General features: G+C 46.7%; 1 protein-coding gene across 1 annotated transcript; it reads left to right on the plus strand.

Annotated features, from left to right (window-relative positions):
* The first annotated feature begins 16 nt into the window (after positions 1–16).
* On the plus strand, positions 17–27,989 carry PCYOX1 (prenylcysteine oxidase 1). The gene is made up of 6 exons (XM_075342907.1): positions 17–165; positions 11,689–11,892; positions 13,623–13,797; positions 20,062–20,273; positions 25,169–25,321; positions 27,230–27,989. Exons 1-6 carry the CDS (start codon positions 63–65, stop codon positions 27,880–27,882), a joined length of 1,500 nt encoding a protein of 499 aa, XP_075199022.1. The 5' UTR covers positions 17–62; the 3' UTR covers positions 27,883–27,989.
* The last annotated feature ends 8 nt before the right edge of the window (positions 27,990–27,997 follow it).

The raw sequence follows: 27,997 nt of genomic DNA on the forward strand, positions 1-27,997 counted from the left end.
ACCGCAAGAAGACGGAGCGGAGAGGCGCGCATGCGCAGTGCTAGTCTGGACTGGTGGCAGCCATGCAGCTCTCGGCGGTCGTCTCCTCCGTGCTGAGCGGCCTCGTCCTGTGCAACCTGCGGGCGGCAGCGACCACGGACCTGCGGAGAGCGCCCAGCAGGATCGGTAAGGACGGGCGGTGCCGACATCACGGTGTCTGTGTGTGCAGGGGGCGAGGACCGGGAGCACTGCAGGGACTACGCTGCCAGAAGGGGAGGAAAGTAGAGGAACGAGCTGTGCGGGGTCTGTGCCGCTACTCTGGGGTCTGCAGGGTCTGTCTCTGCACTCCGGGGTCTGCAGGGTCTGTCTCTGCACTCCGGGGTCTGCAGGGTCTGTCTCTACACTCCGGGGTCTGCAGGGTCTGTCTCTGCACTCCGGGGTCTGCAGGGTCTGTCTCTGCACTCCGGGGTCTGCAGGGTCTGTCTCTGCACTCCGGGGTCTGCAGGGTCTGTCTCTGCACTCCGGGGTCTGCAGGGTCTGTCTCTGCACTCCGGGGTCTGCAGGGTCTGTCTCTACACTCCGGGGTCTGCAGGGTCTGTCTCTGCACTCCGGGGTCTGCAGGGTCTGTCTCTACACTCCGGGGTCTGCAGGGTCTGTCTCTGCACTCCGGGGTCTGCAGGGTCTGTCTCTGCACTCCGGGGTCTGCAGGGTCTGTCTCTGCACTCCGGGGTCTGCAGGGTCTGTCTCTGCACTCCGGGGTCTGCAGGGTCTGTCTCTGCACTCCGGGGTCTGCAGGGTCTGTCTCTGCACTCCGGGGTCTGCAGGGTCTGTCTCTGCACTCCGGGGTCTGCAGGGTCTGTCTCTGCACTCCGGGGTCTGCAGGGTCTGTCTCTGCACTCCGGGGTCTGCAGGGTCTGTCTCTGCACTCCGGGGTCTGCAGGGTCTGTCTCTGCACTCCGGGGTCTGCAGGGTCTGTCTCTGCACTCCGGGGTCTGCAGGGTCTGTCTCTGCACTCCGGGGTCTGCAGGGTCTGCCTCTGCACTCCGGGGTCTGCAGGGTCTGCCTCTGCACTCCGGGGTCTGCAGGGTCTGCCTCTGCACTCCGGGGTCTGCAGGGTCTGCCTCTGCACTCCGGGGTCTGCAGGGTCTGCCTCTGCACTCCGGGGTCTGCAGGGTCTGCCTCTGCACTCCGGGGTCTGCAGGGTCTGCCTCTGCACTCCGGGGTCTGCAGGGTCTGCCTCTGCACTCCGGGGTCTGCAGGGTCTGCCTCTGCACTCCGGGGTCTGCAGGGTCTGCCTCTGCACTCCGGGGTCTGCAGGGTCTGCCTCTGCACTCCGGGGTCTGCAGGGTCTGCCTCTGCACTCCGGGGTCTGCAGGGTCTGCCTCTGCGCTCCGGGGTCTGCAGGGTCTGTCCCCGCGCTCCGGGGTCTGCAGGGTCTGTCCCCGCGCTCCGGGGTCTGCAGGGTCTGTCCCCGCGCTCCGGGGTCTGCACGGTCTGTCCCCGCGCTCCGGGGTCTGCACGGTCTGTCCCCGCGCTCCGGGGTCTGCACGGTCTGTCCCCGCGCTCCGGGGTCTGCACGGTCTGTCCCCGCGCTCCGGGGTCTGCACGGTCTGTCCCCGCGCTCCGGGGTCTGCACGGTCTGTCCCCGCGCTCCGGGGTCTGCACGGTCTGTCCCCGCGCTCCGGGGTCTGCACGGTCTGTCCCCGCGCTCCGGGGTCTGCACGGTCTGTCCCCGCGCTCCGGGGTCTGCACGGTCTGTCCCCGCGCTCCGGGGTCTGCACGGTCTGTCCCCGCGCTCCGGGGTCTGCACGGTCTGTCCCCGCGCTCCGGGGTCTGCACGGTCTGTCCCCGCGCTCCGGGGTCTGCACGGTCTGTCCCCGCGCTCCGGGGTCTGCACGGTCTGTCCCCGCGCTCCGGGGTCTGCAGGGTCTGCCCCCGCGCTCCGGGGTCTTTTCATACGTTACAGGGTCCGCCCCGACACTCCGAGCTCGGCGGGGTCAGTATATGTACCTAGCCTGTTTTGTTTGTGGTGGATGGCACAGCGGTGGCATTATTACCTGTGGGGCGGGCTCTCGGGACATTATTGGTTTCAACTGCAGAGGGCACAATACCACTCTGGGCACTATTTGTTTCATACGTGGCACTTGGGCGTGGATTACAGGCCACTCTCAGCTCTGCTTTATGTAATTGAACTTGTTGACTGAAATTGAAAACTGTTTTGTGTTGGAGAAGTGGGAGCAGAAGTCGTCTCGTTCTGGCTTTGGAAATTGTGCAACATTTTAATTGGAATAAATCCATAGACAAATATAAATTACATAATGTGACACGTGAGGACGTGAGAGCGGCGTCTGCCCCTGAATACTCAGTGTTACCTAACCAGATGTCACACGGGGGCTGAGCCCTAATAAATCATGGCTGCTGTTGTTTTCTTACTATTTAGAAAATGATCTTTAATTCTGATGCGGGTGCGCGGTGTACCCCTGGGGTGGCCAAAACTCTGTGCTCCTGTCCGCCTCTCGCCGATGTTGACTGAAAGCCCTGTCTGAACTAAATCCAGTCGTGTGCACACCCCGACTGTGCCCGGAGCGCGCACAGCACACCCCGACTGTGCCCGGAGCGCGCACAGCACACCCCGACTGTGCCCGGAGCGCGCACAGCACACCCCGACTGTGCCCGGAGCGCGCACAGCACACCCCGACTGTGCCTGGAGCGCGCACAGCACATCCCGACTGTGGCCGGGGCGCGCACAGCACATCCCGACTGTGGCCGGGGCGCGCACAGCACACCCCGACTGTGCCCGGAGCGCGCACAGCACACCCCGACTGTGGCCGGGGCGCGCACAGCACACCCCGACTGTGCCTGGAGCGCGCACAGCACATCCCGACTGTGGCCGGGGCGCGCACAGCACATCCCGACTGTGGCCGGGGCGCGCACAGCACACCCCGACTGCACTGAGCAAAGCAGGAGCTCAGAAACCTAAATGGCCATGGCTTATTGCACTTTTGGGGCGACAGACATTCCAGTAGTAGTTATGGGAATTGACTGACAAACTTACTATGATTTAGCCTTTAAAAAAAGGAATAAGAAGTGGCGTGCGGAGCTTGTGGGCCGCGGCGTGTGCGGAGCTTGTGGGCCGCGGCGTGTGCGGAGCTTGTGGGCCGCGGCGTGTGCGGAGCTTGTGGGCCGCGGCGTGTGCGGAGCTTGTGGGCCGCGGCGTGTGCGGAGCTTGTGGGCTCCTGTTATTATACAGCTGCTGATTCATCAAGAACACATTATTCAGTTTTGTCCAGAATGCAGAACGTTCATTGTCTACCAGAAGATTCACAAGAGGCCGTTGAAGTGTTCCTGCTTTCCTTTTAGGTCGGCGGTCTGGTACTGCTATCCTGCCAGGTCCTGATCAGTCTATTGCTTTATTATCTTGGAGACCATGGCTGCTGTCTATTCGCCACTCACATCAAGGTTCAAACGCATATGTCCCCCTGCCCATGACAGCACCATGAGAGAGTCCACCTTCTAGGACAGGAAACCTGTAGGCACAGATGCTGGAGCCACTGTCAGTGGTTTCCTGCCCTAGGATACAGAGATCTGTGCATAAAGGTTGTTCCCAGAATGAGGTATGGATAATATTCCCAACCATAGTGAATAATTATTAAAAACCTTCCCTCATTTGTGCCAGCGCTTTCCTAGATTCTTTTCACTCATTTGGCACCAGTCTCAAAAGGTCACTACAAGGAGTGTGTCCCCGGAAGTGTGGCATTACACCATTGATAATGAGCCATATAACACCGATGGTCTGGATTGTAGAAGATGGAAACGCTTGACCAGAAGTGTGGCCGTGACCACTGGAAGTAGAGCACTAAGGAATTTGAATGGATTACCATTGTTATGAGTTGCCCTCTCCACTGTCCACCAGCCCCGTGGTCGCTGGCGAATCCAGGGCCATAGGTGGATCATCAGTCACCTATGGAAGCTTTGGAGAGTCCACGTGATGCAGATACTGATCGCTCTACCCTGTCTGGCATTATGTTTTGGTCAATGTGGCTATATGCTGTAGAAAAGTTCTGGCTTCCTATTAATTCACAGGATTGACCAAGGAAGCTACAGCCAAAATTAAGAATGAGTTTCATATGTACGACTAAATTAGCCTCGTCTTAAGCTAAATCTCTAGTCCAGAAATGTATTGATGATCCTGTTGCTGCTGCATCTCCTATGGATAGAAATATCAAACATTTTGATTAGAACTGAAATTCATTCTGTTTTGTAGAGTTTTAAAAACCTCCACATCCCCTGGGATCGGGCACTATTCTAATGTTTCCCGTTCTGAGGATATGTGGTTACTGAGAGGGGGTGTCACAATAGAGCAACAACAGATATACCTAAAATGTTTCAGTCTAAAGTGATTCTTTTACCTTGAGGGTAGGAGACGGAATTTCTGGATCACATCCAGCTCAGGCTGACCGCCACATGCAAGCCCCTTTCCATTGTGTAGCCCATCTTTTATATGAGGGGCTGCTAAGTCTTTGGCTTTACCATTCCACATACTCTCCACTGATGTCAACACACTTCTTACATCGGTATTCCAAGTTCTGTAAGCCTAGCAAAAAGAAGGATTTCGATTCTGCCTCAAACTAGGCATCCATAGCAGCCATGGCATCTGAAATGGTGTGACATTTGGTATCCTTGAGGTGTTTCTTCAGGTTTGGAAACAGATAATAGTCGGAGGGAGTTAGATCTGGTGAGTAGTCAACCAGCTGGAAGCCCAGCTCTGCCAGTTTTGCTGTGGTTGCTTGTGCAGTGTGAATGGAGGCGTTGTCTTGCAGGAACAAGATTTTTTCAATAGCTTGCCGCGCCTTTTGGCCTTCAGAGCTGACTTTAATTGGTCCAAAAGTTTAATGTAATACCTTGCATTGATGGTGGAACCCTTTTGAAGGTAGTCCACTAACAGCATGCCCTCCTTATCCCAGAACACAGACACTATCACCTTAGTGGCTGATTTTTGCACCCTGAACTTCTTTGGATGAGAACCACTGTGCCTCCACTCTTTTGACTGTTCCTTGTTTTTACGGTCATACAAATAAATCCAGGTCTCATCCATAGTGATCAGTCGGTCCATGAAGTTCTTATCAGTTCGGAAACGCTGACAAATAGACCGGGAAGTTTTCACTCGAATGCATTTTCTGATCTGTTTTCAAATATTTGTGGACCCACTTTGAAGATAGCTTCCTCATTTCCAAATGTTCATGGATAATGACACAAGCACGTTCACGGGAAATCCCCATGATGTCTGCTATTGCTTTAGCTGAAATTTGTTGATTCTCCTCCCTGACAAGGACGGTCCACAGCTAAGTTCTCCTGAACTAACCCCTACAATGACCCTGTATCTGTCCCGACGCATTTTGTCCGGAGGGACTTTTCAGGGGACATACTATCATCCAGGGATGATAGTATGTCACCTGAGTCTATGGGTTCTAGTAAAGGGTGTAAAATCATCAGGACGTAATAGGGTCAGCTCCATCTGTGGTAACCAGAGGACCTCGCCCTGGTGGGATTATCCATGCACCCTGGCTCATATGGACCTGGTGAGACAGTTCCACTTTTACTCAACTTCTTTTATAGTTGACCACTGTCACTGCTAAAGAGTATTTTCATTTGAGTATATTGGGGTTTTTTTTCTTTTTGTTTTTTTTTCCTTTTTTCTGGGTGAGGGAGGACCACTGTCTATTCCCTGAGACGGAAACAACACAATTATGTTCTGTTTGTTGTGTTGTTGTTTTTTTTTTTTGTTTTGTTTTGTGTTTTTTAACTAGTGGCATTCTAGGTAGGTTTTGGCCACGTTTTGTGTGACCTTTTATTAACGGATTATGGTTATAATAGTTAATGTATTAGCCATCACCTCCCTAGGGGCTTTATGGTATACGGTATGTGTGTCTGTTGTGACGTTTAACTTTTATTGGTTTCTCATAAAATTTTACATTTTAGTCCTTTGCTGAAGTTTTATATTCTGACTATCGAGTATACCTATTGGGTGTTGTGCTATAGTCATTGAAGGTTCATTTACTTTTACAGTGGAACCTTGGATTACGAGCATAATTGATTCCGGGAGTGAGCTCTTAAACCAAGTTACTCTTATATCAAAGCAAATTTTTCCCATAGGAAATAATTGAAACGCAGACAATTCATTCTATAACCCAAAAATATTTACTGTATTTATACAAGCTTATTACAGTAATACAAAATAATGTACTATAGTCATATAAAATTATTACAGTACACTAATACAAAATACTGTACAGTAAAAAACATATACTGTATTTTTCGGACCATAAGACGCACTTTTTCCCCCCCCCAAATGTTGGGGGAAAGTGGGGGGTGGGTCTTATGGTCTGAATGTGGCTGCGGGTAATGAGGGTGCTGCGGTGGAGCGGGTCATCGGGGGCACGAGCAAGCTGTAGCAGCCTTCCGTGACCACGTGGGCCCGCTCATTACATATGCACGCCCATCCTCCCGCCCATCTCTCAGCGGTGAAGCCGGTGCTACAGGTGGGTGGGGTGATGGGCGGGGGGGTGCGTGCTTAATTAACAGCTGGCTCGCATGATCACCCCTGGCAACTACAGCCTGGAGTGATCATGTGCGGCTGTATTCACTGCCTCCGTGCATCATTATCAGCGGGGAGTGCAGTGAATCAGTGTACTCACCCGTCACCGTGTAGCATCACGATGTCTTCCTATCTGTGCCGGTCAGCTGATCTGTGTAGAGAGCGGTGAGCACAGTGATGACGTCATTGCTGTGCGCGCCGCTAGTGTCCACACAGATCAGCTGACCGGCACAGACAGGAAGACATTGCGATGCTGCAGACAACGGTGACGGCTTCACTTAACAGCGCTGCAGCTGAGACAGAGAGGAAGATGATCGGTGCTGCAGGAAGTGAGGGAAGGTGAGTATAAACATTTATTTTTTTTCTGTGCCATAGGATACAGGCCATATACCAGGATGGGGGTATATTATGAGCAGGATGGGGGGTATATAGCAGGATGGGGGTACAGTGCCTACAAGTAGTATTCAACCCCCTGCAGATTTAGCAGGTTTGATAAGATGCAAATAAGTTAGAGCCTGCAAACTTCAAACAAGAGCAGGATTTATTAACAGATGCATAAATCTTACAAACCAACAAGTTATGTTGCTCAGTTAAATTTTAATAAATTTTCAACATAAAAGTGTGGGTCAATTATTATTCAACCCCTAGGTTTAATATTTTGTGGAATAACCCTTGTTTGCAATTACAGCTAATAATCGTCTTTTATAAAACCTGATCAGGCTGGCACAGGTCTCTGGAGTTATCTTGGCCCACTCCTCCATGCAGATCTTCTCCAAGTTATCTAGGTTCTTTGGGTGTCTCATGTGGACTTTAATCTTGAGCTCCTTTCACAAGTTTTCAATTGGGTTAAGGTCAGGAGACTGACTAGGCCACTGCAACACCTTGATTTTTTTCCCTCTTGAACCAGGCCTTGGTTTTCTTGGCTGTGTGCTTTGGGTCGTTGTCTTGTTGGAAGATGAAATGACGACCCATCTTAAGATCCTTGATGGAGGAGCGGAGGTTCTTGGCCAAAATCTCCAGGTAGGCCGTGCTATCCATCTTCCCATGGATGCGGACCAGATGGCCAGGCCCCTTGGCTGAGAAACAGCCCCACAGCATGATGCTGCCACCACCATGCTTGACTGTAGGGATGGTATTCTTGGGGTCGTATGCAGTGCCATCCAGTCTCCAAACGTCACGTGTGTGGTTGGCACCAAAGATCTCGATCTTGGTCTCATCAGACCAGAGAACCTTGAACCAGTCTGTCTCAGAGTCCTCCAAGTGATCATGAGCAAACTGTAGACGAGCCTTGACATGACGCTTTGAAAGTAAAGGTACCTTACGGGCTCGTCTGGAACGGAGACCATTGCGGTGGAGTACGTTACTTATGGTATTGACTGAAACCAATGTCCCCACTGCCATGAGATCTTCCCGGAGCTCCTTCCTTGTTGTCCTTGGGTTAGCCTTGACTCTTCAGACAAGCCTGGCCTCGGCACGGGTGGAAACTTTCAAAGGCTGTCCAGGCCGTGGAAGGCTAACAGTAGTTCCATAAGACTTCCACTTCCGGATGATGCTCCCAACAGTGGAGACAGGTAGGCCCAACTCCTTGGAAAGGGTTTTGTACCCCTTGCCATCCTTGTGACCCTCCACGATCTTGTCTCTGATGGCCTTGGAATGCTCCTTTGTCTTTCCCATGTTGACCATGTATGAGTGCTGTTCACAAGTTTGGGGAGGGTCTTAATTAGTCAGAAAAGGCTGGAAAAAGAGATAATTAATCCAAACATGTGAAGCTCATTGTTTTTTGTGCCTGAAATACTTCTTAAGGCCCTGTGCGCACTAGTGCGTTTTACCCGCGGATTTGCCGCGGAAATTTCTTGAGAAATGTCTGCAATCTTTGTGCAGACATTTCCCAGCAAATCCTATGTGAAAAAAAAATAGCTGTGCGCACACTGCGGATTTTTCTCAAGAAATTTTCTTGAGAAGAATTTCTTGAGAAAATTTCTTGAGAAAATGAGCATGTCCATTATTTTCCGCAGGTACCTGCGGAATACCCCCGGAATTTCACTCCATTCACTGTAATGTAATCGCGAAATTCCGGGGGTATACCGCAGGTAGCAAATGATGTGCGGTATACCCCCGGTATAGCCGCGATTTACCTGCGGTAATGCTCATCACTGCCTGTGGTTTTGCAGGAAGCGATGTCATTATGCCAGAAGAGGAAGCGGAGCAGAGTAAACACAGACGTCACACTCCCTGGACACCGCACAGAAGTGCTTCCGTGCGACCTCCAGGTGGCCGTGCAGTCTGTGTCCCGCTCCAGCCTCGCGGCTGCCTGCACTGCAGCGTCAGTGTCTGCCCGCAGTGTCGGCAGCTTGTCACGCTGCAGCGCAGGCAGACACTGACACAGGCAGACACTCAAACTGCACTGCAGGGTGTCAGTGTCTGCCCGCAGTGTCAGCAGCCTGTCACGCGGCAGTGCAGGCAGACACTGACACCCTGCAGTGCTGGCAGCCTCGGGGATGACGAGCGCTGCTGTCAGGAGGTGAGATAATTACCTGCTGTGATGATCTCTTGCCTCCTGACGTCACCGCGGTCACTGCTGTCTATGCCCGTCTCGCAAGCGGCCCGTGACTGTCACTAGCGGTGATGTCACGGGCTCTCGCGATACTTCTGACAACGCGGTGGGCATAGAAGGCAGTGACAGCGTTGATGGCAGGACTGCAGGAGATCATCACAGCAGGTAATGATCTCATCTATCCTCCTGGCAGCAGCGCTCGGCATCCCATGCTGTGACCTGGGCTATTGATGTTAGCTCAGGTCACTGCATTGCTCTCCCAGCCAATGGGGAACATTCTGTTCTTCATTGACTGGCACAGCGACTATGGTATGGATCGCCGTGGGACCCCCCCCCCCTTATTGGATTACGCCGGACGTGGAATTGATTGTTCTTTTCAATTAAATTGGAGAAAGAGGGAATGTTTTGGGGAGTGTTTTTTCAAATAAAACTTTTTTTGTTGTCTATTTTTTATTTCTTACTGACTGGGTTGGTGATGTCGGGTGGGTATCTGATAGACGCCTGACCTCACCAACCCCAGGGCTTGATGCCAGGTGACATTACACATCTGGCATCAACCCCATATATTACCTCGTTTGCCAACGCACCAGGGCAACGGGATGAGTTGGGGCGAAGCACCAGGATTGGCACGTCTAATCATGGATGCGCCACTTCTGGGGTGGCTACGGCCTGCTATTTTTAGGCTGGGGAGTGTCCAATAACAGTGGACCTCCCTAGTCTGAGAATACCAGACCACAGCTGTCCGCTTTACCTCGGCTGGTGATGCAATTTGGGGGGGACCCCACGTTTTTGGCTTTAAATTATTTATTTAATGTAAAATAACAGCGTGGGGTGCCCTCTGTTTTGGATTACCAGCCAAGGTGAAGCTGCCAGCTGTGGTCTGCAGGCGTGTGCTTTACCCTAGCTGGCTACAAAAGATGGGGGGGACCCTCACGTCGTTTTTTTTTTTTTAATTATTTATTTATTTTATGGCTAAATACAAGGCTAAGCACCCTTTAGTGCCACATGAAAGTTACTAAAGGGTGCCAGCTTAGAAAATGCAGGGGGGTGGGACATTATAGAAGTCTTTCTCATCTATCTATCTATCTATTCATCTATCCATCTTTCCCTCTATCCATTATCTGTCTATCGATTATCTATATTATTTATTGCAAAACCGCAGGGACCAACCTGCGGTAAATCCGCGGCAAATCCGCATGCGTTTTTCCTGCGGATTTTTCCGCAGGTGCGGAAATCTTCAACTCCCAGAAGCTGCAGAAAATGTTCATAACATCTCTGCAGTGAATCACCAGCAAATCCTATGGAGAAAAAAAATCCTGTGCGCACTGGGCAGAAATTGACAGCTGCATGTTTTGCTGCGGAAATCCCGCAGCAAAAACAAGTGCATGTCACTTCTTTTCCGCAGGTAGCTGCGGGTTTTCCCTAATCTAATGTAAAAATCACGTAGGGAACAGCTTGCGGAAAAAACGCACTAAATCCGCACCAATTCCGCACCAAATCCGCAACAAAATGCGACAATCCGCATGCGGATTTTGGTGCGGAATTTGGTGCGGATTTTTTCCACAGGTGATAACATCTTTGAGAGCCTGCGGAATTTACGCAAGGAAATTTCATTTCCCAGTGCGCACAGAGCCTAATACTTTAGGGGAACCAAACAGAATTCTGGTGGTTTGAGGGGTTGAATAATAAATGACCCTCTGAATAAACTTTTCACAATTTAAAAAAAAAAAAAAAAAAGAAATAACATTCTTTTTTGCTGCAGTGCATTTCACACTTCCAGGCTGATCTACAGTCCAAATGTCACAATGCCAAGTTAATTCCGAATGTGTAAACCTGCTAAATCTGCAGGGGGTTGAAGACTACTTGTAGGCACTGTAGGGAAGGCTAAGGTTTTTCTTCTTTTTTCTCAGTCTCAGACGCAAATTTGAGGAGTCCCTTACTGGAGGAGGGTGGACTTTATGTAAACTTCTCTTAAAAATGGATCTGTCGATGGTGTTCTTTGAAGGGTTAGGGACATTCCCCAGAAGGGATAGTTGGGTGGGACTTAAAGGGGTTGTCCACTAATCAAACGGCCCTTCTCAATTCCTATGTCACCCTATCTCTCCCCTTTTCACCCCCCCCTCCCCCAGGTAAACTAACAGCACCTATACTCCTCTCTGGCCTCTCCTGGGGATTGTGTGACCCTTTTATGTCTTGCAATCCCTGTGGCCAACAAACACTGGCCTCACTGTCTCCTCTTTCAGACATTTGAAGAAAGTGAAACCTGCGGCTCCTCTTATTTCCTCTAGATGTCTTGATGTGACGGAAGCCACTGATCATACCCGTCACTAGTGTGTGGTAAATGTAGACGTGATGAAGTTCTCAATTTCCATAAAATCAATTTAATGACTAGCACGATAGCCTGTGGGTGCCGGATGCCACTGTTGTGTGATCACTTTGTATAATTCACTAACCGTTTCTGCTGTATATATTAAACGGAGAACAAAAATAAACATCATGTGAACAAGACCTTAAATATCAGATTTTTGAACTGCTAAAATGTTTAATATTTTTTTTCCAGCTGTTGTAGGAGCTGGGATCGGAGGAACGTCCACAGCTTATTTCTTGCGGCAGAAGTTTGGCAATGTCCAGATTGACATCATTGAAAAGGGAGAGGTAGGAGGCCGCCTGTCCACCATAGAGATGGAAGGGAAGCATTACGAATCTGGGGGGTCCGTTATACACCCCCTGAATCTGCACATGAAATCATTCATGAAGGAGCTGGGTGAGTAGCATCTAAATAAGAGACATGATGACTTTAGTTTAGAATTCGTGAAATGCACAGACTGTATCAGTAATAGAGAATAAGTAGGACTGCTGGGCAGCTGCTTTATTCATCAGCAATCCTCAGTCAATGAACAGCATTTGCCGCATGGGACACTTGTGTATAAGGCCCTGTGCACACTTGCCGGTTTTTGCTGCGGATTTGCTGCATGTTTCGCTGCAGAAAATGTTCATAACATCTCCCAGGAATTCACCAGCAAATCCTATGGGGAAAAAAAAATGCTGTGCGCACTAGGCGGATTTTGACAGCTACATGTTTTGCTGCAGGATTCCCGCAGCAAACACAATTGCATGTCACTTCTATTCCGCAGGTAGCAGCGGCATTTCACTTCATTGACTGCAATGTAATCGGGAAATCCCGCAGGGAATAACGCAGGTAGCAAATTCTGTGCGGTTCACTGCGTTATTCCCTGCGGTATTTTGCGTTTTCGGGACATAATGTTCATCACTGCCTGCGGTGTGCAGGGAAGTGAAGTCATTATGACCGGAAGAGGAAGCGGAGCAGAGAGTAACCACACACACATCACACTCACACACAGACATATAAAATACACATAGAAATCAAACATACATATAATAGAACAAAAAACCCAATAAAACCGCGGGCTTCGCTGTATTTGTACCGTCCAGCCAGGTAAACACACAGTGGCGGCCGGGTATTCTCAGGCTGAGGAGGGCCAGGGTTAATGACTCCCCCCCCCTCCCGCAGCCAAGAAGATCAGCCCGCAGCTGCCCGGGACTGTCTCATCCATTATGCGACAGTCCCGGAGTGTCCCCGGCTCTTCCAGATTTCCGTGATGCGGTGGCAATCCAGGTAATAAGGAGTTAAATGACAGCGGATCGCTACCACTAAGTCTAGGCTTAATCATGGCAGCGTCTATGAGACCGCTTTTATGATTAACCCGTAAGTAAAGTGAATAAACGCACACCGAAAAATCCTTTATTTTAAATAAAAGACAAAAAAGCCCCTCTTTCACCCCTTTATTAACCCCTCTCAACACACAGCTCCGGTGTAGTCCACCGAGGTCCCACAACGCTTGCATCCAGCCGTGACTGACACACTGTACACTATGCAGCCTCGTAACGAGCCTGCAGAGGTAATTGCAGGTCATTTCTCACGTGAACACACTACCGCTCTCAAGAACTGCAATGTGTCCTCACAGTGACTCTTATCTATTGATTGATAGAGGACAGATCAATCTATTGATTATCTATCTATCCATCTATCTATCATCTATCTATCCATTATCTATCTATTTCTCTTATCTATCTATATCAGAAGGAAATTACCTTTTTTTTTATGTGCTTTATTGCATTAAATGCATTAAAACACATGTACCAACCGGCGGAAAAACCGCACCGAAACTGCAATAAAACACATACGGATTTTGGTGCGGTTTTTCTGCGTTTTTGTTCCGCAGGTGCGGTAATCTTTCAGTGCCTGCGGAATTTTCTTCAGAAAATTCCTTTTTTCAGTGCGCACAGGACCTAAAGCAGAGATCCATTTCTGCACATAATTTGGACAGTTGAACTCTTGATCTGCATTGTAGTAGTCAGTAAGTGACAGACTTTGAAGTCGGACAATAAGATGTGGAGTATTTGAGTCTTTATTACCCATTTTTACATGTAAGAGGACAGGCTGGATTGTAACCGGTGCCTTCTCTCTCACAGGGCTCAATACTCGTTCTCTGAACTCCAATCTGGTTGGAATCTATAATGGAGAGGAGTTTGTTTTTCAAGAGAGCGAATGGTTTTTGGTTAATGTCTTCAAAATGGTCTGGAACTACGGCCTGAACTTCCTGCGGATGTACATGTGGGTGGAAGACATATTGGATAAGTTTATGAGGTTTGTAAATTTTAGATTCCCACGTATACAGAATAACTATCGGATTCTTCTCACACTCCTAACCAGTGACAATTGGGTGCTGTGTATACATGGAGATGCTGGGCAGCCATTGGGCACAGTGCATGCCCACTGTCTTATTGACAGTATTATGCTTCAGGCTATGTTCACACCTTCATGTAGAATCCATTCATACTGGACACATTTGAATATAGAAATGGGAAAAAACAAAAACACTTACCAGATGTAAACCAGTATCCTTGTACCTGGGGTATCCGTTTTCCGTTTTAAATGGATCCAGTTATACTGGAGGTGTCTTTGACCACCTAGTGATCAGGGAATGTCCAGTGCTTAAAGGGTTTTTCCCATGAAGAAAGTTGAGTTTAATCAATAGATCTTGGAATAATAATAATAATTTCCACAATTGGATGTAATAGAAAAAAAATGTCCCTGTGTTGAGATAATGTTATATGTATGTCACATGATCTGATTATACCACAGCTCCTGGGCTGGGGAGGAAGTAATAGCGTTTACAAACAGGAAGGCACAGGATTGCAAATTGTTCATTCTGTGAGGTAAAACATGGCTTAAAAACAGACAGGGAAAAGTTTTACCTCACAAAAAGAACCATCGATGATCCTGTGCTGTAGAGTGTGTGAGTGTGTGAGTGTGTGAGTGTGTGAGTGTGTGAGTGTGTGAGTGTGTGAGTGTGTAATATATATGTATTATAATATATATTTTTTTTACTTTCTCTCCATGTCTCTGTACAGTCAGACACGGCCATTACACAGTACCCAGCAGGGACACATATATATATGATTATTTCAGCACAGGAACATTTTTGCTAATGACATCCAATTGTGGAACTTACTTTTTTTCCAAGATCTATTGATTAAAACATGTTTTGCTTGTGGGAAACCCCTTTTTAAAGGGGACCAGTCGCTTGAGTCTAGCTGTCAAAATAATGGGCAGCATAAATCAGAGCCTGGCTGCACGGGTTGTCAATTGCGTTTACATCTGAAGCGTTCTGGTGTTCCAGAGAAATTATAGTTAGAAGATCTGGACAGGGACCATAGTCAGAAACTAGACTAGTCAAGCCCTGGTTGGCTTTTCCCAGCGCCGCTACGGGTGATTGACAGGTCTCTCGCCATGTACACAAATGGAAGAGACCTGCCACTCACCTGCAACGGCACTGGGAAAAGCCGGAACGTTTCAGAGAAAAATGTACCTAGCAGCAATCAAGGAGCCAGGCTCTTGTTCATGCTGCTTGTGGTTTTGGCGGCAATAATCAAGAGACTAAGGGTACTTTCACACTTGCGTTTTTTTCCTTCCGTCATAATCCCCCCTTTTGGAAAACAGCGGAATCCGTTAACGGATTCCGCTGTTTCCCATAGACTTGTATGGATGACCGATTGTGCCAAAAGTACCTGCGTTGCTTCCGCTGGCCGACGCTGCGTTGCTTCCGCCGAGCGGAAGCAACGCTGAATGTAACGTTAATTGCTTGCGTTAAAATGACGCCAAGCAGCGGATTCCGTTGCTTCCGTTTAAAATTTATAATGGCTCTCTATGGTAGCGGATTCCGTTGCAAAGTGTTTTACAACGGAATACGCCGCTGGATTCCGCTAATTTCTATTGAGCATGCCCAGAGTGAAAAAAATGGAAAAAAAATAAAAAAACGGAGCCGACGCATTCCGTTAGACGGACTCCAAACGGATGCAACGGGTACGTTATTTCACAGGAATCAGCTAACGGATTCCTGTGACATAACGGACCGTTGCATCCATTGACACCACAAAAATATCGGATGCGTCAAAACGATGCAGCAACGGACCCAGCGGATTTCACCCAACGCAAGTGTGAAACTAGCCTTATTCCCGTTAACCCCTTAACGACCGCGGGCAATAAAATTACGTCCTAGCGGTCATAACTTTACTGCCTGCGGTCTGCTGGCAGCAGCATGCCGCGATCGGCGTACATCTCAGCTGATTTTCACAGCTGAGATGTGTGCTTGCTAGGCACGAGCAGAATCGTTATCTGCTCATGCCGTTTACCCCTGTAATGGCGCTGTCAATATGTGACCGCCATTATAAACGCGATTGCGGTAAAGCTTTACTTACCGCCCGATACCGTAAGTCACGTGACATGATCACGTGACTTCCGGTGGTTGTCATGGTAGCACAGGGTCATGTGATGACTCCTGTGCTAGACATGAACTACTTTCACTTTTGCTTTCCACGGAGGCCAGGGAAGCAGGAAGTGCACGTATCTGCTGTTTACAGCTCTGTAGCTGTGATCAGCAGATAGTGCAGAGCGATCGGACTGCTGATCGCAATAGACCCCTAGGGGGACTAGTAAAATAAAAAAAGTAAAAAAAAAAGTTTTAAAAAATTAAAAAAAAAACATAAGTTCAAATCATCCCCCTTTCGCCCCATTGAAAATTAAAGGGTTAAAAAAATAAAAAATATACACACATTTGGTATCGCCGCGTTCAGAAACACCTGATCTATCAAAATATCAAATCAATTAATCTGATCAGTAAACGGCGTAGTGGCAAAAAAATTCCAAACGCCAAAATGACATTTTTTTGTCGCCACAACGTTTGCGCAAAATGCAATAACAGGCGATCAAAACGTAGCATCTGCGCAAAAATGGTACCGTTAAAAGCGTCAGCTCGAGTCGCAAAAAATAAGCCGTCACTGAGCCATAGATCCCGAAAAATGAGAACGCTACAGGTTACGGAATATGGCGTAAAACGTGCGCCACTTTTTTCAGACAAACTTCCGAATTTTTTTAACCCCTTATATAAAAGTAAACCTATACATGTTTTTCTGCATTTGGAATTTTTTTGCCATTTTCCAGTACACTATATGGTAAAACTTATGGTTTCATTGAAAAGTACAGCTCGTTCCGCAAAAAATGAGCCCTCACATGACCATATTGACTGAAAAATAAAAGTTACGTCTCTCAGACAAAGAATGGCGAAAAAAAAAAACGGAAAGCGAAAAATCGGCCGGTCGTGAAGGGGTTAAATACGAATCTGATAACCATCCGTTATAATCCGTTTCTCTTAATCTTTAATGTTCCATCTGCAGTTCATCCAAGGATGATTGGAAATAGATGATATTGCAAGAAAAATTAAACCAATTCAAATGATTGGGTTCTGTAGCTGAAAGTTTTATTTCCCCAAACAGATAAGAAAAGCGTAAATGTGAGCATAACCTTAGTGTATTCGCACTGGATAGAAAGGAGCGGCCGGGTGCTGTACACTTGCTGCGCTTCTGTATGTACATTTTTTCTGTAAGTTTATTGCAGGTACGTTTTTGAAAACCTGCAAGGGTTAATCCACTTTTTTTGTGGTTTCGGCACACGGCATCAATTATACCGTAGATATTTGCTTAATTTCGCTTTGGAATTTTTTAGAACCCCATCACTAATTGGCACAGAGGTATTTCCTAAACGCGTCGCATAACGTTTGATGGACTAGGTTAGAACATTAAGGCTATGTCCGCACGCTGCAGTGTTGTGTTCACCACAAAACTGCACCCTGTGGTCACAAAAACACATGCAATTACCATGGGTTTTTGACAATGCATTTTTTTTTTTTTTTTTTAAGTCAATTGGTGAAAAAAAACTGATGGGTGAACCCGGACTGTAAAGACTGACCACCGCAGGTTCAAAGGCACCAGAGTACCGGGCCCGGGTGTATTGATTCAGATCCGGCACTCGGGTAATTTAAAAAAAGTCAGCTGTAACTGCTCTCGCGGCCTCTCATTCAATTCCGAGGCCGCTCATTACCTTCATTGCATATGCACTGCTTTCCCCGCCCACCGACGTTTGTGCTTAGTTGCAGTCAGACACACCCCCACACTGAATGACAGTGTGTCTGACACTTCCAATCACAGACCCGGTCTGTATCGTACAGTAAAAATAGTTTTTAAAAAAAATTGACGGAGGGTCCCACCATATTATGATACCCAGCATAGATAAAGCCTATGGCTACAGGCTGGAGCCCCCGGCCTAGCCCTTCTTTTGGCTGTGTATCAAAATAAGAGGAATTGCATAATTATAAAAAAGCGGCATTCGCCCCCCCCCCCCCATTTTAATACCCAGCCAAGATATCAAGCTAAAGCACGACAGCAGGGGGCTTGTATCCTCAGGCTGGGGAGACCAATGCTTATTGAGCCCCGCAGCCTAAAAATAGCAGCCTACAGTCGCCTAGGATTATTGCATCTATTAGATGCGACAATCCCAGCACTTTGCCACTGCACCAAGACCTGGGTAAGAAGGGTTAATTGTAGCTCATAGCTGCCACTAAATGCTAGATTAGTAATGGGAGGTGGCATCTAATCTGTAAGTGAAAGTAAATAAGCATAAACACCGAAAAAATCCTTTATTTGAAATAAGAAAAAAAAACCCCACTCTTTCACCACTTAACCCCAAAAATACTCCTGCAGGTCCGACGTAATCCACACAAAGTCCCACGATAATTCCAGCTCTGCTACATGTGAAGTCACAGCGCACGATCATGGCACATGACTGCCCACTGTGGACTTCAGGCAGAGATTGAGCAGCGATCAGCGGTGACGTCACTCACGTTAGCAGCTATCACAGCTGGGGGTTCCTACGGCTCTGCACCTGAAACCACAGGTAATTTGACCTCAAATGACTTCAGTGACCTCACCTGAGGTGAGGTCACTGAGTTTATTGAGGTCCCCTGAGGTCAGGTTATCTGCGCTCACAGGTGGAGGGCCGTGGGAACCTTCGGCTGTGGCTACGGCTAACCTGAGTGACGTCACCACTGAGCGCGTGGCTCACTCATTATCTGCCTTAAGTCCACAGCGGGCAGTCATTTTCCATGATCGCGTGCTGTGACTTTAGATGTAGCAGAGCTGGAATCGTTGTGGGACCTGGTGTGGATTACGTCGGACCTACAGGGGTGTTTTTGGGCTTAATAAAGTGGTGAAAGGGTTCTTTTTGTATTTTATTTCAAATATAGGATTTTTTGGAGTGTCTGTGTTTTATTTCTTTTCACTTACAGACTAGTAATGTGGGGGTCTCATAGCAGCCTCTCATTACCAATTTAGGGCTTAGTGGCAGCTGTGAGCGGCCAATAACCCTTTACTACCTCGATTGCTACTGCACCAGGGCAATCTGGAAGAGCTGGGTAAAGTGCTGTAATTGTCGCATCTAATGGATGCAGAAATTCTGAGAGGCTGCTATTTTTAGGCTGGGGGGGGGGCTCAATAAGCCTGGGTCCTCCCCTGCATGATAATACCAGCCTCCATCCAGCTGTCATGCTTTATCTTGGTGCTAGGTATCATGCCACTTTTTTTAAATTATTAAAAGCCGTATTAAATTATTAAAAGCTGTAGCCGTATGCTTCATCTGTGTTGGGTATTATAATTCGGTGAGACCCTACACCAATTTTTTATTTTGCTGTGCTATATAGTCCGCGCCCACCAGTGTCTGTAATTGGAGGTGTCCGACAAGTTGTCACTCAGCATAGGGGCGCGTCTGACTTCAAACAAACACAGAGGCTGGTGGTCAGGGAAGCAGTGAGGATGCAATGAAGGTATTGCGTGGCCCCGGAAGCTGCCGCAGGAGCAGTTACAGCAGCGCCGGTGTCTTGGGTAGTATGAAGTACTTGTTCCTATCCCTTTGCGCCAGATTCTGGTTCCCACAGACTAGTATGGGGACCGGCATCCGGCCAGATACCAGGGATCAATCGCCCGTTGACCCCGGGTATCTGCGAGTCCTCCCATCACTAGTGAAAAATGCAGGGACAAAACGTAAAAAGAATTGACATGCTGCAGTTTTGTGGTCACCATTAAAAAAAGCAACTTGCGCAATTGCGCATAGCAAAACTGAAATCTCAGACTTTGCTGGGGAAAGAAATGCATGCAGTTTTGTACTACAAACTGCACACAAAAAACGAGGCAAAAATTCAGCAAAAAACGCAGCGTGCTCATGAGGCCTAATTCTACTTGGCTCTTGCTTATTGTGTAAATTGGACATGGCTCACCCTCATTTTAGTTTTTCTCTGTAGAATAGAGAAAAATTTATAATATATACTGATCATACACATATATATAATATTTTTTTTATTTATTTTTTATTTTATTTTTTTTTCTCTTGTTGTGCCTGCAGCTCCACATTAGTCATCTGGGAGTATGATCATTTATTTATTTTTGTATCTTTTATTGTACACTCCTTTTGCCTATTTGGCTGCTGTCTGATTTGGTTACACAGATCTTTTATTGTCGGCAGGATCTACCGGTATCAGACCTTTGACTATTCGTTCTCCAGCACAGAGTCTTTGCTTCATGCTATGGGTGGAAATGATTTCCTCACAAAGGTAAATGTGACCATCGATGAAGTCATGCAGAAAGCCGGCTTCTCTCAGAGGTTCATCGATGACATTGTGGTTCCAGCTATGAGAGTCAACTACGGACAAGGAGCCAAAGTCAACGGCTTTGTTGGTAAGAGCTCAAACCGGGGTGCAAAAGTGCTCAACTCCCTTTAGCCTTCCTGCTTGAGTACAAATTTAGAAAGGTTGGTAATTTGGGGTCTGAAACTGCCAAGTTGAATGGGCCGCACATAGAAAAACATTGACGTTGACAGGCTGCATTCCTGATGATGTTTTCAGTGATACTGTGTTTTGGGGTTTGTTTGTTTTTTTTCCACATGACTTTTTGTCAAGTGCAATCAGAAGGGGTTGTCCTAGCAGTGGACAACCCCTTTAATGATGGTCATCATATGAGTTATGGTACAATTTTATATCCGTGGTTGCGCCGGATATGGCAGTACGAAATGTGTGCATTTTATTATTATTATTATTATTATTATTATTATTATTATTATTATTATTTATATATTTATTTATTTATTTTTTTTAGAACGTCACTTTTTACCAAAATCAGCATTTTAAGTGGCAAAACATTTCTCTGTAATCTTTTTATACTTTATTTAGAATTATTTATTTTCCATTTTTACATTTTTTTTTTCACTCCTTTTTTACTTAGTCGCTATGTGAGACTTTAACTTTCGATTGCCTGATTACTAATCTAGTATCCTGCAATACTTCTATACTTCAGAATATTAAATTTTGTCAGCTTTATAGAGACATGTTGCCTGTTAGACCCTGCTTATTGCATGACCTCACACTCCACTATTGTTTTCAAAATCAAAGGCCATTACTTGGCCGTTGGTTGACATTTATATTTCCCATCCTGGAGTAATAGTGTCGCCAATCAATAATATGGTTTCCAAATATGCCCAAGTAAAATTGTCCCACATTGTAATAATGTCCTGTCCTCGCCCTACCCCCACTCCCATCCAGTAATAATGTCCTCAATTCTGTAATAATATCTTCTGTCCTGGCCCCCATCCTATAATAAGGTACTCAGTCCTGTAATAGTGTCCTCCAGCCTGGACCTGTGGTAATTTCCCCTCATCTGGACCCGGCTTCTAATGATGACTCCCGTCCTTTGTCCCTGTCCTGGATTCCATTCCAAAAAAGTAATGCAAGCATCAACAATAATCATGATAGAAGTGATGGTCAGGAGGAGTCCAAGTTGACAATAAACAATGAATTGATATTAGAACACTTAGCCAAGTTAAAGGAAACCAAGTCCCCAGTTCCAGACGATTTACACCCTAGAGTCCTGAAAGAGATAGCTGAGGAAATAATAGCACCGCTTCCATAATCTTCAATAAGTCACGGGAAACAGGAGAGGTCCCACTAGATTGGAAAAGGGCATATGTGGTTCCGATCTACAAAAAGGGGAAGAAAGAGGATCCAGGGAATTACAGGCCAGTAAGCCTGACCTCTATTGCAGGAAAAATCTTCGAGCAAATTGTCAAAGAACATTTACTTAGGTACGTGGATAAGAAGGCATTAATGAACCAAAGCCAGCATGGCTTTATGACCAATAAATCTTGTCAGACCAACGTAATTTCCTTTTACAGTAAAGTCACTGAATGGTTGGACCAGGAGAATGCCGTGGATATAGTATACCTTGACTTCAGTAATGCATTCGATAAAGTATCACATGATATCCTCATTGAGAAGATGATCAAGGACGGAACTGACAAAAAATCCATTAGATGGATTCACAACTGGCTTAATGATCGGTCACAACGAGTAATACTAAATGGCTACACATCAACCTGGAGGAAAGTCAAAAGCGGGGTGCCGCAAGGCTCTGTCCTGGGGACAGTGCTGTTTAATATCTTTATAAATGATCTGGATAATGGAATTATTGGGAAACTCATAATATTTGCAGATGATACTAAGAAAGGAGGAGTAGCCAACACTAGAGAGGAAAGAGAGCGTATTCAAAAGGATCTAGACACACTCGAACAATGGGCCGAGGAGAACAGGATGGTTTTTAACATCTGCATTTAAATGCAAGGTCGTACATCTGGGTAAAAGAAATATAAAATGCATATATAGTATGGGAGGAATAGAATAAGGTGATAGCACCGGGGAAAAGGACTTGGGCATAATAGTGGATCCCAGATTCAACATGAGCCAAATTCTGGGATGCATCAAGACAAGCATTGAATCTACTTCAAGAGAGGTAATTATTCCCCTATGTGAAATAGTAGAAAAAATGATGAAGAGCACTCGCCAGTAGTTGCTGTGCAAATAGGTGCAAGTTTATTCACAAGTGCGGTATTACATGTGAAGGCAGGCAGGGAGGGAGCAGGATGGGGCGGCACGTCAGACGACGGCCGTTTCGCACTCTATACTAGTGTTTCGACGGGTCTGACCCGTCGAAGCACTAGTATAGAGTGCGAAACGGCCGTGAATAAACTTACACCTATTTGCACAGCAACTACTGGTGAGTGCTCCTCATCATTTTTTCTACTATTTCACACAGTGGATCATGTTGCCGTCTCTTTGAAGTAGCACCCCACAGCTGTGCTTATGTTTTTCCAGCATCAGTGTTTCTGTCGCTTATATATTTTTGCTGCGCTCAGCGTTACAGCTGTGTATGTCTTAAAAGGTTTTTTTCCCCATGTGTCTCTACATATAGCGTAGCGCCCTGTCCTCCTCACCTTTTGATAATTATTCCCCTATACTCTGCCCTGGTCAGACCACACCTGGAAGACTGAGTACAATTCTGGGCTCCCCAATTCAAGAAAGACATCGATATATTGGAGCAAGTCCAAAGAAGAGCAACCAAGATGGTAAAAGATTTGCAAACCATGTCATTTGAAGACCGGCTAAAAGATCTTAGGGATGTTTAGTTTGAAAAAGAGAAGGCTGAGAGGAGACTTAATAGCGGTCTACAAATATCTGAGAGGACGTCACGGTGCAGAGGGAACTACCCTATTCTCATTAGTACAAGGAAGTACAAGAAGCAATGGGATGAAACTTAAAGGATGGAGATTCAGATTAGACATTAGGAAACATTTTCTGACAGGGCAGTCATAGAGTGGAACAGGCGACCACGGGAGGTGGTGAGCTCTCCATCAATGGAAATCTTCAAGCGGAAGCTGGATAAACATATAGCTGGGATGAGTTAGGAAAGCCTGAACTCACAGGGGGTTGGACCCAATGGCCCTTGAGGTCCCTTCCAACTCTACCATTCTATGATTCTATGATTTTATGAATAATGTCCCCCTTCCTGGACTCTGTCCTCTGATAACATTACTACAGTCTGTCCTGGACCTTAACCTATAATAATGTCCCCCTTCCTGATTCTTCTTACCTGTCCTCGCTCACATGATGTATGGGGTTTGCTTCGTAGCCGCCGCATGGGAGTGGGTCGCTCCATGGCAGTGATGTCAGGCATCTCCTGCCATGGTCACGATGTTAGCTGCAGCCCTGATTGGCCGGTGGCTTGTATAGTGATTATTGGGGTGCAGGGAGCTGCGGGCTCAATATATTTCAGCTGAATGTGCTTCCTTGGACACAAATTCAGCTGAAATCGGCACTGGCATCGGCAGTCCCCCTTCCTCCCAGAGTTTGGTCATTGTTGTACCTCTGGTGTCTGGATTCCCCATCGCATGCAGCCTAAGGGGCCGTGTGTTTGAGACCCCCTTTTTTTAGAGAGTAAAATGAATGTATCTAGCAGGTAGAAGCATTGCCTAGCTGCATGTAGCTGAGAATGTTTATTAATAATAATTTTTATTTTTATAGCGCCAATATATTCCGCAGCGCTTTACAATTAAGAGGGGACATGTACAGACAATATGAGACATTACAAAATAACAAAATTAAGATACCAGGAGGAGTGAGGGCCCTGCTCGTAAGCTACAGTCTATGAGGAAATAGGGGAGACACAAAAGGTGAATGGGGGGGAGAAAAGCTTGTCATATATGGTCCAGCCATCCATTTAATAGGGTATTCAAAAGCAGCTGCATGAACCAGTCGGTGAGAATTTATAGAGGTACAGGGGACAAGAACTGGAAGTAAATTTTTTGAAGGGCAGAAAGGGACTAGATTAGATTAGGGCAGTGAGGTGATAGGGTAGTCTAAAGAAATGCGTTTTTAGGGCCCTCTTAAAGGTGTGGATGTTGGGAATTAATCGGATTGCTCTTGGTAGTGCGTTCCAGAACATAGGCGCAGCTCGTGAGAAATCTTGAAGACGGGAGTGGGAGGTTCGAATGGTTGAGGATGTCAGTCTTAAGTCATTAGCAGAGTGGAGGGCACGGGTGGGGTGATAGACAGAGATGAGGGAGGAGATGTAGGGCGGTGCAGAACCATGGAGAGCTTTGTGAGTGAGAGTGATAAGTTTATATTGGATTCTGTAACGGATAGGCAACCAGTGCAATGACTGGCACAGAGCAGAGGCATCAGTGAAGCGGTTGCAGAGGAAAATGATCCTGGCTGCGGAATTCAGGATGGATTGAAGAGGGGAGAGTTTAGTAACAGGGAGACCAATTAGTAAAGAATTACAATAATCCAGGCGAGAATGAATGAGAGTGACAGTAAGAGTTTTTGCAGAGTCAACGGTAAGAAAAGTTCGAATTCTTGAGATGTTTTTGAGGTGGAAGTGACAAGAACGAGGGAGTGAAGGAAAGATCGGAGTCAAATATAACCCCAAGACAGCGGGCGTGCTGCTGGGGCGTAATGGTAGGGCCACACACAGAAATGGTAATATTGGGTTTCGGAAGATTGGGAGAGGGAGGAAACAGGAGAAGTTCAGTTTTTGACAGGTTCAGTTTTAATGTTGGCCTCAGAATATATAAGGCGCAAGCTTGATGACTGTGAAACAAAACATTTTACAACATTCTAATATACTTTGTGCATCCTCTCCAGTGATCTGAATCTCTGCATGGCGGGAGCAAATGGAAATGATGATCTTGCTAAAAACTACTATTTTACTGATGATAATGCTATTCCTATATGTGTGTGTTCTAGGGGCAGTGTCTCTGGCTGGTACTGATTCTGGACTTTGGGCCGTGGAGGGAGGTAACAAACTGGTGTGCACTGGGCTCCTCTATGCTTCAAAGGCCCAGCTAGTTAAGGGCACGGTTACCTCTGTGCAAGAGAAGTCTCGCCCTACAAAGTCCGGTAAGTTACTCTCTAATTATACCAAACTGCACTGAGGGGGGCGCAAAGACTTCCCTACATTGGACGACCTGTGTAAAATAATTTAGTATTTTCAGAGATCGCACTGTTAAAGATGCATTAGTACTAAATTTATTTTTTCCATCAAATATATTTAATTTAGGTTAACGAAAAGGGGGCGATTTTTTTTATTTTATTTTTAAATTTTTATGGATGGTTAAGGTGGCAATCAGCAAGCCATGGCGAACCATTAACAGATCGCAATCGCCTCGAATGTACACCCCACAGGATTGTGCAACTTAAAGGGAATCTATCACCAGGTGTTTGCCACCTAATCTGAGAGCAGCATAATGTAAAGACAGAGACCCTGATTCCAGCTATGTCACTTACTGGGCTGCTTAGTGTAGTTTGGATAATCTGCTTCTGATCAGTGATTTTATCATAAGAGGACTACTTGGTGTGCTGTCAGGTAGTCCAGCATATTCATGAGCTCTGTATGACTGCTAGATCTGCAGCAGAGAAAACTTTTGATAAAATCACTAAGACAGCAAACAGCTCAGTAAGTGACACATCGCTGGAATCAGGGTCTTTGCCTCTCCATTATGCTGCTCTCAGATGGGGGAGCAAAAACCTGGTGACAGACTCCCTTTTAAATGCTATTCTCAGAGAATGACGGCAGGATTTCAGTGTCTAAATATCAGTCTAGCTCCATTTGCTGCGGTTTGTGAAGATGCCGGCTGTATAAGACAGCCAGCACCTGTTTTGTGTGGAACATCTCGCACCATCCCCATAATCTACTATTCTGCCCTAAGGGGCAAGATATTACAGTGTACCCAAACTTTCTTTTTTTTTTTCTTCTAAATAATTTTGTCCTTTTGGCTTATGAAAGTTTACATATCACTATATTAAAGGGAACTTGTCAGATGCAATATGCACCGAGAACCACGAGCAGTTCTGGGTGTATATTGCTAATTCCTGCCTAACCGTCCCTGTATACAGTAGCATAGATAGAAATTCTTTCTAAATAACTCTAAAGATACCACATGATATGCTAATGAGGCCATTAATTAGTCGCAAGGGCGTTAGTTCCCTTGGCTAGTTGGCCCTCTTAGCATGTAACCACGCCCATGTGGGCATGCTAACTTGCTAATGAATGGGCAGCGTTAGAGGATGATCTCGCTCACCTCTCCGCTGCCATCGCATCCGATGCTGGACTTCGGCTCAGTGCGCATGATCCCGGACTTTTGAAGCCGGGTGTACGCGTCTTGACGTCAAACCGATGTAGTGCGCATGACCGGACGTCCGAGATCATACGCACTGAGCTGAAGTTCAGCGTTGGATGTGATGGCAGCGGAGAGGTGATCGTGACCAAGCCTCTGATGCTGCACGTTCATTAGCATGTTAGCATGCCCATAGGGGCGTGGTTACATGCTAAGGGGGCTAACTAGCCAAGGGACCGAATGCCCTTGTGACTAGTCGCTGGCCTCATTAGTATATTATAATGGATGTTTACAAATACTTTTTTCTAAAGATCTCTCTATCTATGCTACTAGATACTGGGACAGTTAGGCAGGGATCACCAATATCCACCCTGAACTGCTCATGGATCTGGGTACATATTGCAGCTGACAGATCCCCTTTTAAGGATTTTTTAATTCCTGGCAAAAAAAATAACGTGCAAGTGGCTTCGTTCTACTGCTTTCCTACCAGATCGTACTCCCTTTGGAGTACTGATGATGGCAGTGAAGGGTCTGGCACCTTAGGAGTTTAGTTATTGCATTCCACAGAGCACAATGATTGATTATGGTCGCTCTGTAGTTCCATATCCCACACTTATGAATTCTGAATATTTCTGCCATGTTTGAGCTTTCGATATTTTGGTAATTGTGCCTTTTTTTTTTTCTTTTTCAGGAGATACAGTGAATCTGTATGAAGTAAATTATGAGACCGACCAGGGTCCCACACTCGGCCTGTATGATATTGTAGTCATTGCTACCCCACTCGCTAAGGACGTTACTAAAATTAAATTCCTTGACTTTGACCTACCAGCAGAGGCTTCCAAGCCATACCAGCAGACCGTGGCCACCTTTGTCCACGGGCAGATCAACGCTTCTTTCTTTGGTTACCCGAAGCCATTGCACTTTTCGGTATCAGAAATCTTAACCACCGATGAGCCGAAACTTTTCATCAATAGCATCGGCCCCGTGTCACCCGTGAAACCAGAGTCTGAAGCGGCCAAAGCCTCTGACAACAAAGTCTGGAAGATCTTCTCTCCGGAGCCCCTCACTGATGAACAGCTGCGTCTCTTGTTCGAGTCCTATCATGCAGTTATTGTAAAGAAATGGTTGGCTTATCCCCACTATGACCCTCCTGAAAAACTACCCCCGATAATACTGCACCACGACATCTATTATCTGAACAGTATAGAGTCGGCAGCCAGTGCCATGGAGATGTGTGCCCTCTCCGCAAAGAATATCGCCCTTCTGTCATACCACCGCTGGTATGGGCACGACGGACAAATCGACCAGGAAGATTTGGCCGAACGTCTGAAGTCTGAGTTATAGTTTTGTTTTTTTTACTAGACATCTGTGATTGTCACTTAAAAACCTAACTTTCTTCAGCGCTCTATTGGGAGACCCAGACGATTGGGGTATAGCTACTGCCCTCCGGAGGCCACAC

Source organism: Anomaloglossus baeobatrachus, chromosome 4, assembly GCF_048569485.1.
Source record: "Anomaloglossus baeobatrachus isolate aAnoBae1 chromosome 4, aAnoBae1.hap1, whole genome shotgun sequence".
Lineage (NCBI taxonomy): Eukaryota > Metazoa > Chordata > Amphibia > Anura > Aromobatidae > Anomaloglossus > Anomaloglossus baeobatrachus.